At 44.5% G+C, this 13,789-nt stretch overlaps 1 protein-coding gene across 12 annotated transcripts in view; it reads left to right on the forward strand.

The window, feature by feature from the left end:
• The window catches only part of PPP6R3 (protein phosphatase 6 regulatory subunit 3), a 137,043-nt gene that overhangs the window by 98,393 nt on the left and 24,861 nt on the right, over window positions 1-13,789 (forward strand). For 8 of the 12 annotated variants that reach the window (XM_032414520.1, XM_032414521.1, XM_032414522.1 and 5 more), the window contains 3 exons: window positions 1,442-1,557; window positions 3,411-3,496; window positions 9,891-9,977. In XM_032414520.1, the coding sequence (XP_032270411.1) occupies window positions 1,442-1,557; window positions 3,411-3,496; window positions 9,891-9,977 (289 nt within the window). The remainder of the gene's footprint in view (window positions 1-1,441; window positions 1,558-3,410; window positions 3,497-9,890; window positions 9,978-13,789) is intronic. The other 4 variants (XM_032414526.1, XM_032414527.1, XM_032414528.1 and 1 more) reach the window with 1 other exon arrangement.

Below are 13,789 nucleotides of genomic sequence, written 5' to 3' on the forward strand. Positions count from 1 at the left end.
GGCAGGTGGGCATTTGTTTTCACTTGTGGGAGCATGACACGGCATCTGACTGAGAAGTTGCCTGCGAGGAACCCAGGGGTCTTGGGATCTTCTTGTGAAACCAAAAGAGGCTCTTAGCTAACAACTCAGTTGAGATCAGCTCTGTGCCTCTGACCCTTAGCTGTCCCCAGACCTTCTAAGATTATTAGCAGATATTCTGTTTTTCAGGCAAGCCTTTAAGCATAGTACAGCTTTTTTAGCGGCTCTTGAAAGAGTCTCCCTTTAAACAAAAATCTGTTCAGTTTGTGCCCTCCTATCTGCAAGCAAAGTCTTTTGTGTCATAGAATTTAAAGTCCTGACACTTTGTAAATAGGCAGAGAAATCACAGCAATGTGAAAAGTTTATCTAAATAGGTGGATTTGGGGGGCATTTGGGTGGCGCAGGTGGTTGAACATCTGACTTTTGGTTTCAGCTCAGGTTGTGATCTCGGGGTCGTGGGATCGAGCCCTCTGTCAGGCTCCACGGTCGGTGCAGAGTCTGCTTGGGACTCTCTCCTCTCCCTCTGTCCCTGCCGCCCCAAAATAAATAACTAAATCTTAAGAAAAAAAATAAATAAATGGGTGGACTTGGGGCACTTGAGTGGCTCAGTCAGTTAAGTGTCTGACTCTTGGTTTCAGCTCAGGTCGTGATGTCAGGGTTGTGAAATCAGGTCTCCGTGCTAGGTATGGAAACTGTTTGAGATTCTCTCTCTCCCCCTCTGCCCCCAATGAGTGAGTGAGTGAGTGAGAGATAGGTAGGTGGGTGGATTTAGTAAAGATGGGTCCTGCTTAGGAGGTCCTGCTTAAGTGGGGGAAAGGGGCATTGCTGGCCGAAGACCAGCTGACTACCCGTCGCCAAATCCTCAAAATCAGCCACTATTTTAACTTGAGAAATGCCACTGGTAGGCGATTATGTCTGTTAATTGAACTGAGATGATGAAGATTTGATGTCTTTTAGCAAAATTCTCACCTTATGTTCCTATAGTCTTTTTAAAATCTGAAAAAATAGTTTCATAAAAAGATACAGAGGAAAGTCACAGAAACATTAGGTATCAGTGAATGTTTGGGCTTTTTTTTAAGGTAATATGTAATTGAAGATTAATGATTGGTTTGTATATGGAATAAACCTTGCTGGGGCGCCTGGGTGGCTCAGTCCTTAGGCGTCTGCCTTCGGCTCGTCCTGATCCCAGGGTCCTGGGGGAAAAAAAAACCTTGCTGAGCGTGGCCACCATAGGATCCTTGAGCAGACCATTTCTGCCACTCCCACCCCTGCCTGACCTGGTGACTCTGGCACCTCCTTTTCTGTCCATTCTCATCTTTAGGGCCTCAGTTTTTAGAATGATCGCTCCAGCCCACTGTATTTATTAAGCTGCTTCATCATTCCATGCGATCAGGAGTCTGAGTCTTTGTCCTCTCCCCGTCAGGGCCGAGGGAGGCAGACGGCACGGCTACATGGGACACCTGACAAGGATAGCTAACTGTATTGTGCACAGCACTGATAAGGGCCCCAACAGTGCATTAGTACAGCAGCTTATCAAAGGTAAGTGCTTTATGAAAGTTTAATTATATTTTTGTTGGATTGGAGAAAGGATTTAAGGGTAAAGTGGAAATAATCATAGCGTTTTTAATAGCAGTCTTTGGAGTTTCTTTATACTTTGCAAATTATCTGGAGATTGGAATGAAGTTCTTGAGAATGCGTTTAAACAATGTAGTTCTTTGCTGTATGTCTCATGTCTGCAGTCCTTTTAGTGAGTTATTGGCAGGCTCGGCTGAGGTACCCGCTTTCACTCTCGAGGAGCCTGCTCAGTGCGCTGCTCCGGTGTGCACAGGGTCCCCACGGGCTGACTCTTGAGTCACTTGAGCTATGATCAGATGCTTGCTTTTTATTTTCTTCTGAAAGCCCCTACATAGCCTGTGGATTGAGTTCCTTTAGCTGGGATATTAAAACATTGATCCGCATGTTTGCCCTCTCTCTCTTACTGAGATGAGGGGTGGTGGACCCTAAAGGACGCTTTCCATACCAGCATTTGAATGGAATCAGCCTCAGGTTCCTGGGAAGAAACCGCGGATGCCTCTCACACTGGCGCCCAGGCTGTGATTCTGCCTCTAAGCCAAGAGCCCTAAGAGCTCTGTGGACTCTAGGGTTTGGACCAGTCCTGTGACTTACTCTGAATGTGAAAATCTTTGTCCCCTGGGGTACCGAACTCGTCCAGGCTCAACTTGCTAAAACTGGACATCGTTTCCAGGTCTATCCTCCTCTTTGTCTTTAAAGTATGTCTGTGTGTTGGAGAGGCTGTCACCTCTCGAGCACGCACTGAAAGAGCTGCTCCAGGTGAGGGGGCAGTTGGGGCTTGCCCCGCTGTAATTTTGCTTCTTGAGAGAGGTACAAGCCAGACCATCACAGCTGATGTTCCACCAAGGAGAAATGGTCATGTGCATGATCACGTTCCTTAGATCAGCCTTTGTTGTCCCGAAGTCGCTCACCAGGTGGTGTGGGGAGGACACACACGCATGCATGTTGAAACCGCAGTTGTGGGAAGACAGCTCTCGTAAGGCCTCCAAGATTATAGCCAGAGTTCCTTTTTCTCAGAAAAAGTATTTGTGTATCCTTTTTTTTTTTTTAAACTTCTCTAGAGGGGCTCCTGGGTGGCTCAGTCCGTTAAGCATCTGCCTTCGGCTCAGGTCATGATCTCAGAGTCTTGGGATCAAGCCCCACCTCGGGCTCCCTGTTCTCTGCTTCTCCCTCTGCCCCTTCCCTCTGCTTATGCACGCTTGCTCTCTCTTACTCTGTCAAATTAATAAAATCTTTAAAAATAAATAAATAAAATTTCTGTAGTAGGTAGAATTTCACTATTGCATATGTATCTCCATGTTGGTCTCTGGGCACAGACGTTTAGAAAACAGCCAGACTGGGTTCCATGGAGTATTCACTGGCCACATGCCAGTCACAGTATCTGACGAGTGTGCAGACGCTTTCGTTGGCAGCATTTCCCAAACTTGAATGGTCATGGAAAAAGACGGCTTTTCTCTCACCTTTATTAAAGACCTGCTAATTCCTCAGAAGTTTGTTGGAAACACATTTTCCAGGTTCAGTTTTTACCAAAAGATTTTTCAAAGCTTGTTAAATTCACAGAGCTGCTTAACACCCTTGTCATCAAGCATGGGCCATTTTGGGGGTGGTTCTGGTTCCTGAAATTCCTGGGGCTTAGGCTGCAAGGCTTTATAAACTCTGTTTCTTCAAGAGTCAGGTGCTCAGATGATGGGACATGTTTGCCTTTGATGGACTGAGTGGGTGGCGCTCTCTTGTATATCCTGTTTTTTTTGTTTTTTTTTAATGTGTCTGTGTGGAGGTCACTAGAGTGACAATGCCTTTTTCTCTTTCTCCCTCTGCAGACCTTCCAGATGCAGTCAGGGAGCGGTGGGAGGCGTTCTGCACAAGCTCCTTGGGAGAAACTAACAAGAGGAACACGGTAGATCTAGTAGGTTTTACCAGGTCACATTTCTGTGACCCCAGTGCTCTCAGCCTTTGCCTGCTTATTCAGAGATGCAAGATCTTTCGTTTGTCTCGGTGATTTGGGGCCAAGAATAAGTTTATGTTTCTTTACCAGGAAGAGAGGTCAGTGTTCACCATATTCTTGATAACTTGTCTAGTCAGCTCCTAATTCCTGCCTGGGATGACCAGAGGGTACAGAGAGGCCACTGATCTCTACACTCCCCTGCCCCCCCCTTTTCCTCAGTGCCCTGTTCCCCAAGCACCTCTACTCTGTTGGGTTTGTTGCCTTATGCCTCAGATAAGCCTGGGTGGTTAGAAACCTCAGGATTCCTGTGGATGTTTTTTAACGTTACTCAGTTACGTTTACCCTCATTTTAGATTGTTCCCAGGGTGGGGGTGAGGGGCGGGATTTTGTAGGTGACTTTGAAACCCCATCTTTAACAGATTAGTACTTTTAGCCAGGGAATAATGGCATTGATAATATTTTTTAAAATTATATTGGACTTTGGAATGTATTCTTTGTTTTTTTAATGCATTAAGATTTAAGGTAAGTATTGCTTTTGCTTTTGCTTTTAAAGATAGGGAAATCATTTCCTTTCGTAAGCACATGCCAGCTGATAATTGAGGTGGTGACCTTAACTCTGCATGGAAGTAGATGTGTCAGGCATTTAATTCTATGAAATTCAGCAGCTGCAGTCTGAATTTCTAATACACACTAATGCCTTGCTTGTTAGGCAGTCAGGTATTTGGCAGCCTTATCAGTTCAGAGCAGAGTTTAGAAACAGAAAGACTCTGGCGGCTACAGAGCGGTCACTAGGTCTTCCTGTGTCACACCCCCAAAGGGCCGTTGCCTACTACTTGGTAGATTGTCTAACACATTGGGTTATCTTTTTCCAGACTCTTCACAGATTGGTTGGGTAATGGCTTGTTAAGGATGGGTGTAATGATAGAATCTGTAGGAGTTGGAAGAATGATGAAGTTAAGAGATGACTATAAGGGGAGCTGCGTGAGGCCATTTAATTAAAATATGTCTGATGGCCCTCGGTGTCTTAGTGCATCATAGCCCAGCAGAGAAACTGGCATCCACTTTGACAGCCCTGAGTCATCAAGGAAGAGTTAAGTAATTTTTGATGAACATACTATCCACAGTGGATTGCTTTTTTCCCCAATCAAATTGATTAAAAATCTGGATAATCAGGGTTTTATTGTAGGGTGAAGTTGTTCTCTTAAATGGAACCATTTAATTTAGAAGCCCCATATTGATTCTTTGTTAAGGATGCAGGCAGTGTGGTCTCCTTTAAGGATTTTTGTCTTACTTCTTATTTATAGGAATATTACACTTGATCTTAGCCAAAAGGCTGAGAATTCTGATTTTGTTTGGGAAACTCCTTTAAAACTTGTCCTTTAAAGGATTGACTTCAGAGGTAGACTTCAGAAATGTCCAGTTAAACCTTGTTGATATCAGGAGTTTTCAAAAATTTATCTTTGGTAATTCAAATTCATTTCCCTTGTGAGCAGTTCTGTGTAAAGAAAGACCTCATTGCAATTCAGATAACACTCAGCTAGTTTGCGTGATGCTATCAGTAATCTGGTCTGTGACTGTGTAAATGTTATGTATGTCTACATAATGGAACATGAACATGCGGTGCGCAGTTAACATGCAGCAGACACATCTAACATCTAGACTTTTACACCTATGTTGAAGGGAAAATTATCCTGAGCCTACCTATCACTAGTGGCAGCTTAGTTCTCTTTTGCTAGTAGTAGTCAGACTTCTAGAGCTCTGGTGGTACTGCTCATATCCCATGTTGAGTTAGCCCCACTCTCTAATTTTATTGTCCATTGGGGCTTTCAGGTTGATGTCTCATGACCTGTTCAGTTCCTTGATCCCATGTGCCCAGTACTTAAATACCACCTCCCTTTAGTTTTAAGGCCTTCCAGGAGGGAATTTTGCTTTGTTTCGTATTTTTAGGGATACACACGTTCCAGGTTTTTGAGGATGCTTAAGCATCCTAAGCCACAACGGAGACGTTCACTGCAGCCTTCAGACTCTCCACTTTTGTGCCCAGATTGTTTCAGATGATATCCTAGTGGGGGTTAGAGACCATGTTCCAGTGAATATTATTATAAACCCGGCTTGATAAATGCAGTGGGTCTTGCCCTTGCAAAAATGTGCTGCAGAATGGGAGCTTCACACTTCATGGAGCATGAAGTCTAGGCAAAAGCATTTCAGACACATTCATTCCTAAAATTGGCAGTTGAGTAATAGATTGCTTCGTCCCCGTCCCCTCCCCAAATAGATTAGATTAGATCCCCTGTCTTGATGCCTTGACTTATTAGTTGGTTTTATGATGGCTCTGATACCTCTCTGAGAGTCCTTTCCAGTATATTTATAGGACTTGAGTCACCTGTAGTTGAGCACCAGATGCTTGGGTTATACCTTGTTACATGGCCCTGGCCTATTCTTATGTTCTGGCCACAACGAGGATTCGTTCATTAACGCACCAGACACTTACCTGTGCTGCTGGCTGTGGGCCTGAGGTCTGCTCACCGATGCAGGGAAACCTGTGTCAGTCCCAAGCTCTTACCACTTCTGGGCGGCATTTGAATTACCCTCTCTCTGAGGTCTTTGAAGTACTTTAATCTGTTGACCTAATCACACCCAAGTATATACACAGTAGACTCATAGATTGTTATGTTTTTATGTTGGGAGTTTTATTATGAATGAAATTTGGTGTATTACTTACATCCAGAGACCTCTTTGTGGGTCTGTTGGTAAAAATGGGTAAACATTTAGACGGTATATATCTAGGTAACATAGGTGTATTGGTCCTGACTGTGGAAGGCTGAGTTTGCTTCGTTCTCTGCCTTCCTTTCCGTGGGGGAGAATGTTTTCTTCTGAAGTATTGGTGCTTCTTTCTCATCACTGATGAGCTTGTCCAGGGCGGCTGTGGAGAATGATACACCTGTGCAGTTGTGAATTGCCTACAGATCCAGCAGGTTGGAGTAGAACCTCCCCGAGTTTGTGTTTCTAGCCAGCGCTGGCCATGTAGATGCCAGGGGCCCACAGCAGGACCCCGCCGTAGCCAGGAGAAGAGTCTGTGACTTCCACATTTCACTTAGATTAACGTTCCAGTCATGCTGATGATCTTTGTAGTAAGCCAGGCAGCCAAGATGAAAACACTCACTTGCTTTTCCTGTAACAACAGTTAATAAAACTGAAATTTTATTATGAAAGAAGCTCATTGTCTCGAAAGCTTTTAGTCACTGAAGCATCAGGAGCATACTTAGAACACATGCGGCTGGTCAGAGTGTCCTTACGTGCTTGTTGCTTGTTTGACAGTTAAACTGTGTTCTTGCTCGCTGGCGTGTTGGCATTCACTAATGCCGTAAGTATGTGAGTGACTGCTGTGTGCCAGGCACTGAAGCCATTGTAGTAAACTTGATCGGTAAAACTCCCTGCCTCCGTGGAAACGGATGAACTCCAGGGAAGGGAGCCGGGGTTTGTTTTGGGTGGAAGTGCAGTTTAGGATTAGGCAGTCTAGGAAAACCTCCTTGAGAAGGTCACATTTGTGTAGAGGCTTGAGCGAAGTGAATGGAGAAGAGCTCGTGCAGAAGCTGGTGTGTTGTCCAGAGGGAGAGAACGGGATGTGAGGTCCGAGGGGCTCTGCAGGCCAGATCTCATACTGCTTTTACTCCACACAGGCCCCTTGGTTTGTAACCTTAGTGAGATGAAAAGCCATTAGGTATGGAATTGAGAAGGGACATAATCTGATGGACATTTTAAAAGATTGTTATGGCTGCTGGATTGGGAATAGACTGTAGTGGGGCAAGAGATCACACCAGGGAGACCGGTTGGCTGCCAGACAAGAGATGGTGGTGGCTTGCACTGGAGAGAGGTGGTAAGGGTGATGCGAAGTGATGGGCTTTTAGATGATGTTTTGACAGTGGAGTGAATGGGGGTGGGCGGGGACAGAAGAAACCAGGAGGCCAGTTTTAGCTGAGGAAGAAGGAGAAAACAAGGGGCATCTGCTGAGATGAAGATGCCTCAGAAGGGGTGTGTTTGGAAGTTTCTGCTGGGGACTCTGGTGGCTGCATCTGTGTGATGGACTAAGTGGGGTTCCAGTTAGCAAGTCCCCCTCCCCGCTGGGGGTTTGGTGGATTCAGTCATCTTTGCAGCCTGTTTTATTAGTAACGGTTTCAGACCAGGTATGGTGTGGGTAGAATCAGAATCACCACATCTTTCAGTACATAAATGCAGAAGTATGCATATATTGTGTTATTAATAACTTTCTAAAACTTTCTTTTTGGAGAAAAAATTATTATTTTCAAAGATTTTATTTATTTGACAGAGAGAGAGAGACAGAGAAGGAACACAAGCAGGGAGAGTGAGAGAGGGAGAAGCAGGCTTCCTGCTGAGCAGGGAGTCCGATGCGGGGCTCGATCCCAGGACCCTGGGATCATGACCTGAGCCGAAGGCAGACGCTTAACGACTGAGCCACCTGGGCGCCCCGAAAAAATTATTTTAAATACCTCTCAGAATTGTTTTGAGGATACAAGTTATGGAGAATATGTGAAAAGAGGTCAGAATGTCTGGCACATAGTAGTTGCTCAACAAAAACTAGTTTCTTACTCACCTTTCATTAATGAACTGATTAATTTTGTAGCAAAGAGTAAAACTACCAGTGAGGAAACATGCATCCTGTTTGAACTTGGACAACAAGACGTGCTGGGAGTAGCCAAGTCTTTGTTGTTGGTGGTGCTGTTGTTGTTGTTCTCTCTTGTTTAGTTGACCTAGCTTGCTCTTTGAGTTGTCTTGTAATTCTGCACCCTGTCATGGGGTTGCACTCCTAAAACATATACTGGTTAATACAATTCCTGTGCTAACTTGCCCCCCGAGTAGCCGGAGTTCCTCTAAATGCACCGTAGTAGAATGCTTGACCTGCACTTGGTTGCAGTCCTCCTGCCAGGTGCCAGCTGCCATGACCGAGCAGTTTTCTACCCCCTCCCTTCCACGCTCTGGCCAGGCTTTCCTGGAACACCCCGCCCCCTGCCCTGCCGCACAGCTTTCCACACTCACTTGCTAAAGCTACGATTGACCCAAGCAGGCTCCCTTCATTGATCTCAAATCCTGCCTTTGACTTTATCAGGCCAGTTTCAGAATCAGAGTGTGAATGCTCTGTCTCTACTTCAGGGAGGATGAAGAAGGAATTAATTGGAAACACTGGGTTAGTCACTTGGTATAGTATCTTTACCAAAGATGGTCAAAGGAAAAAGAGGGTGATTTTATTCAGGGAGTGATGTATTCAGAATTTCATCAGCCATACCACATGCAGACCTATTTGGATTCTGCTCTGGGTTTCTTGAACCAGATGTTGGAACATCACAAAGCAAACCAGGCCAATTTCTGGAGCTCCAGGCTATTAGGCACAGCTTCAAGGGTTGGCAGGTCCCGGCTGCTCATGTCTTCCCCTGGTAACTGTGCTCTCTGCCAGTTACTTTCTGTAAAAAGTAAAGGGTGAAGGACTCAGGAAATGCAGTGTAAGTTACCCTCAGAAGTACAGTTGCTTGTGTTAGAATTTTATAGACTGTTCCTATCTGTCATTTGTATATAGCACTGGCTGTTACTTGTCCTCTGCCGAGTCATTTGTATGTCTTCATTTCTAATTATTAATACATTTCCCCAATACTGTGTGTCACTTATGAACTAATAAAAAAGTCACTTAACCATGAATTGGTGAGCAGTTCATGTTTGTGTTCTTGTTTAAGTACTGTGAGTTGGTTGTCAGTCTTGAGGGCAGGGGCTACATTTTAAGGGGCAGAAGATTTGGGGTCTTCTTAGGAGCAGGGTACTACTGGCTCGGAGTCACATTTAGTGCTTATGGACAGTGTGTTTCCTAGAGTGGACAGGCATTGCAAGAAGTTAAAGTGAAATGCTGTATTTAAACCTGCCCTTCCCGGTGGCTCCTTAGTAACCCCTGAGGATTGCAGTTTTACCCTTCAAGCTGGGCACTTACAAATTATATTTTATCTGAGCCATTCCTTCTACCTTCCCTTTGTAAACATTAATAATTGGAGATAATTGTTAAAATGACTTAAATGGAGTAACTAACATCTTATCTGTTTTCTGGTGGTATCAGTAATGAGACAAATAAAAATACAGACGGGCAACAAAGGGACAGGTAACCTGACCATCTGATTGAGTGAAGTGGGCGTTTGAATTATTTGGGTGGATTTTACAACTTAACTGTTAACTTATTTTTGTTCTTGCTGTTGTTACACATTGAGAGTAAAACTAAATGTGATTTTTCCATTTAAATGCTGATACAAATGTCCAAAACTTTTCTGTTAAATAGTTTTTTACATTTTTATGCATATAGGTTACAACCTGCCATATTCATTCATCCAGTGATGATGAAATTGACTTTAAAGAAACGGGTTTCTCACAGGATTCTTCTTTGCAGCAAGTGAGTCATGCCTAAAGCTTTGCTTTTTGTTTTTATTTTAAATGCTTCGTCTCGTTGCCATCTCTGGGTTCACTTCAGAGGCAGGTTACACACAGGATGTGATTTGGGGCTCCTTACTAGTTAGGCAGAGCGTTCACAATAGGAACTGTTGGGTATATGAGAGGAGCATTTGTACTGATTGTATTTCCAGGAAATGTTTCGTACCTGATAACAACAATGCTGGGTCGGGTAAACTTCCAGATTTGAATGAACGGAATGGTTTTGCAAGTGTCTCAGACGTGCTCGTTATGCAGACCTGTGCAGTAGTTGTGTTTCCGCTTAAAGATTCCTATAGTTGAGACCTGTGGGTAAGAATAATGGGAATAACACTTTTAATGTCAGTAAAAGTAACTTTCAAAAAAATCTCTGAATGAAATGGCTTACATGTTCCTAATATCTTTAAGGTCTTTTATAGTGACTCCTAAATGAAGTTTTAGTTGAAGTAATTCATTGCCACCCTACCCTCCTACCCCACATTCATCTCCATTTATTAGCTGCTTATACTCTTTGTGGGGGAGAAAACAAGATATAAAAATACATGCACTGATTTATCCATCACTCATTGGTGGTTCTTGGGGAGGCGACCGATGATTTCGCGATCTTGACTGGGTGTTGGATTTGGGCTTCTATAGTAGAAGCCCCTCGTTCAGTTTACCAGCTCTTCATGTGGAGAAATCATCCTCAGTTGGGACCAGATCTTGGCATGTCAGCTTCTCTGGTGCGGCAGTATGACTGATGTCCCCTTCCCACCCGGCACTGACTGTTTGCTTGGCTTCTTTTTTCTCAGTCTTTAAGGCTCATCTCTTACCAGGGCCAGGGTGAAGCTTCTGATGACTCTGCTGACCCCATCTTTTTGGCATCCAAGTAGGCTGTCGTACTCTGGTAAAGGTTGAGCTAAGCAGCTGCTTGGTTTTGATACTAAGTCAGTTTAACATTCATGTTTTCAGGACAGGTCTGAAGTGGTTTTTAGCACTTCATTGGCTTCTCCATCGGTTCTTGGCACTGCTGCCCTTCGGGAGCTCGCCTCCCGGGATTCGGGGCAGGGAGCAGCTAGCCCAGGGAGGGAGATGTTGAGCAGCATGGCCCTCTTGCAGAGCAGCCCCTCACTGCCGTCCTCTTGCCTTGGCTTGCTGTTGGGCGGCACTGGCCGCCCGGGTTGCCCACCTGGCTCATTGTGAGTCCTCGTGCCTACAGGCACTTCTTTCTTGACCCCATAGTTCTCTGGTTTTAGCCCAGGAAGCACTTTGACCCTAGCCTTCTGCCCCACTGAAGCACCTGGAGAGTATTGAAATAGTCTGCTGGGCCTGGCATGAACTCCAGCGCTGCATACCGCTCCACCCCGGAGGTGAAGCTCGGGGCTATAAAATGTACGTTATCAAGGTGATTCTGAACCTGTTGAAATTGCTTTAAGAAAAGAATGCCCTAACACCTATTTGTAAATAAGCCAATAACTTTGGAACTTTGGGTGGCTGATTCAGTCTAGGAGTGGTAACGTTTAGTTACCTGGAAAGTGAATTCCCTTCTTGTGCAGTCTGATTCCATGGCTGTTGTGGGGAGACATTTTTCTGGCGTTTTTTTGGGGTTGACTGCCGACGTGCACGTGTGGCTGTCCCCATCACAGAAGTGTCACACTGGCAGAGCCCTCGGCAGCCTGCTGTCCTGTGGCGGTCATCCGCTTTGTGGAGCCCTCCGAAGTAGGAAAACTCAGTCCTTGCTGGGCAGGCCTCTGGTAAAGCTATAAATCAGTCATGGATCATTTTGCCAATAAGAAATACGTTTCCAAACGTATTCCACTTTTTTTTTTTTTAATTTGAAAAGACAAGTCTAAGAATTTTATGGTGGTCTCCATTATAATTAGAATATTAGTTTATATATATATCCATTACAGTTTCTCATTCACATTTGAAGTTAGGTCTCATATTGGTAAAGTCCTGAGTGTAGAGACTTAGGACAGGTCATTTAACAAGGTTGCCTGATCATGTCACCATGTTTGACATGGGGCCGTATTTGGCTCAGGGAATGCCTCACAGCTTTTGTGCCCCTTGACCCATTTGGTTTTGTCTTCTGTCCCTTCTGCTTTCCTCACCTCTAGTGTTTGACTCTTCTTTCCTTCTGATTCTGTCTGAAAGAGGTGTGGAGGGTGAGGAGGTCTTCCTCTTGCCGGATCTGGAGAATTAGGGCTGCCTGCTGCACACGGGCTCCAGAGGCCTGACTGGCTGCCTCCCACTCCCCCATCCAAGCAGGCTTGTTCACAGGCAGTCACATGAGATGGGGCACCTCCAAAGAGATTTGCTTAATAAAGCGGTAGGCTCTCACTTGTCAGTGACTTGAACAGTCCCTGGCTTTGGCCAGGCTGATAGTTCTAGGAAGTGTGGGTTTTGGGGTTTTTTCTTAATAATGAAGTTTTTAATATTACACAGCCATGTGGTGCTTTCCAGACTTGGATTTCTCCATGTCTAGAGTACTTTTTCTATAGCTTTAAATATAATACAGTAACGGTCTTCACGGATGTGGCTTTTGGAAGCTCTGATAGCTTTATTAGTAAAAATTGTATTTGAAACCTGAAGTTCTTTGCTAGCTTGTATCTTCCTAGAAGCTGTAATAGACTTAGAACAAATGAGGACTACAGTTTGTTGTTTTTCTTTTTCCTCTGAGTTACTGCATGGAAGTTACTTGGGTCTGTCAGTGGCTCTGTCTCTTAGGTAGATGAATGAATAGATAGAGAGACAGACAATGTAAGTATGTGTGTACATATGTATGTATGTGTACTCACATGTATACATTTATAATATATTTAGTATTTGCATGCTCTTTATGAAGCATTTAAAGAAACACTTTTGGGAACATTTCTTTCCTTTTGTACCCAAAAAGATTCATAATACAAATACCAGTGTCACAAAAAAAGTAAAAGGGAAAAAAAGAATCAAACGAAACATCTGGGGAGGGACATTTTCCCTTGTGTGACCAAGTTTCTAATCTGTAAATAAACTGAGAGCCTGGCTTATGCCGCTTGCTCAGAAGAATGATTTCATGATTCTTAACCATGAAGGTGGTTTTACCATTTTACCTTATAAAAGATAAAGATGCAATTCAGAGGAATTGGCTTCTTTCTTGTTGGTTTTTATGAATATGAGTACTGCATACCATATTTTTCATTCATATGTCCAAGACTCAGCCCTGCCTGGCAGAACTTGTCCCTGCCTTTCTCCGTCCACCAGTTCTCCCCTGGCTCAGCCTTGGCGTGCCTTACCAAGTGCGCTCCTGTGAGGCTGGCCCCCCGGCCCCCGTGTTCAGACAGTATCCCCTCTGTGGGCAGGAAAGGGGATGGCATGGAAGTGTGCGAGTGAGCAGAGGGGCGGTGGGGCTCTCGAGTTAGAAAAAAGTGAGGTTTTAGGTTCTCGGTAAACTAGATACCACTTTTTTCAGACCTAAGGAAGAGATGCCTTCCAAAGCCAAATATAAGGTTTATTTTTTAATCATCTTCAATTTGGATTATCCATGCCATAATTCCCTGCCACCAGAATGAGTAAACAGGAATTAATGGTAGAGGCATTTTTGCAGCAGATATCTGCAGGGTGGGATCTGTGGGCTCTGCTCAAAAGGAGAACCAAGGAGGATTCGGTTTCACTCAGTTGTAGCTGCCTCCATCCCAGCAAGTGGCCTCAGGTTGATGTCTTTAGTTCAGCCACCAGCTACTGCTCATGCCCCTGGTATGGGGCTCACCTGGAGGAAAAAGCTTTCTCATCTGTCCAGAGCTCTGTCCACAAGACAGC

This window comes from Phoca vitulina, unplaced genomic scaffold, assembly GCF_004348235.1.
Source record: "Phoca vitulina isolate PV1807 unplaced genomic scaffold, GSC_HSeal_1.0 scaffold16, whole genome shotgun sequence".
Lineage (NCBI taxonomy): Eukaryota > Metazoa > Chordata > Mammalia > Carnivora > Phocidae > Phoca > Phoca vitulina.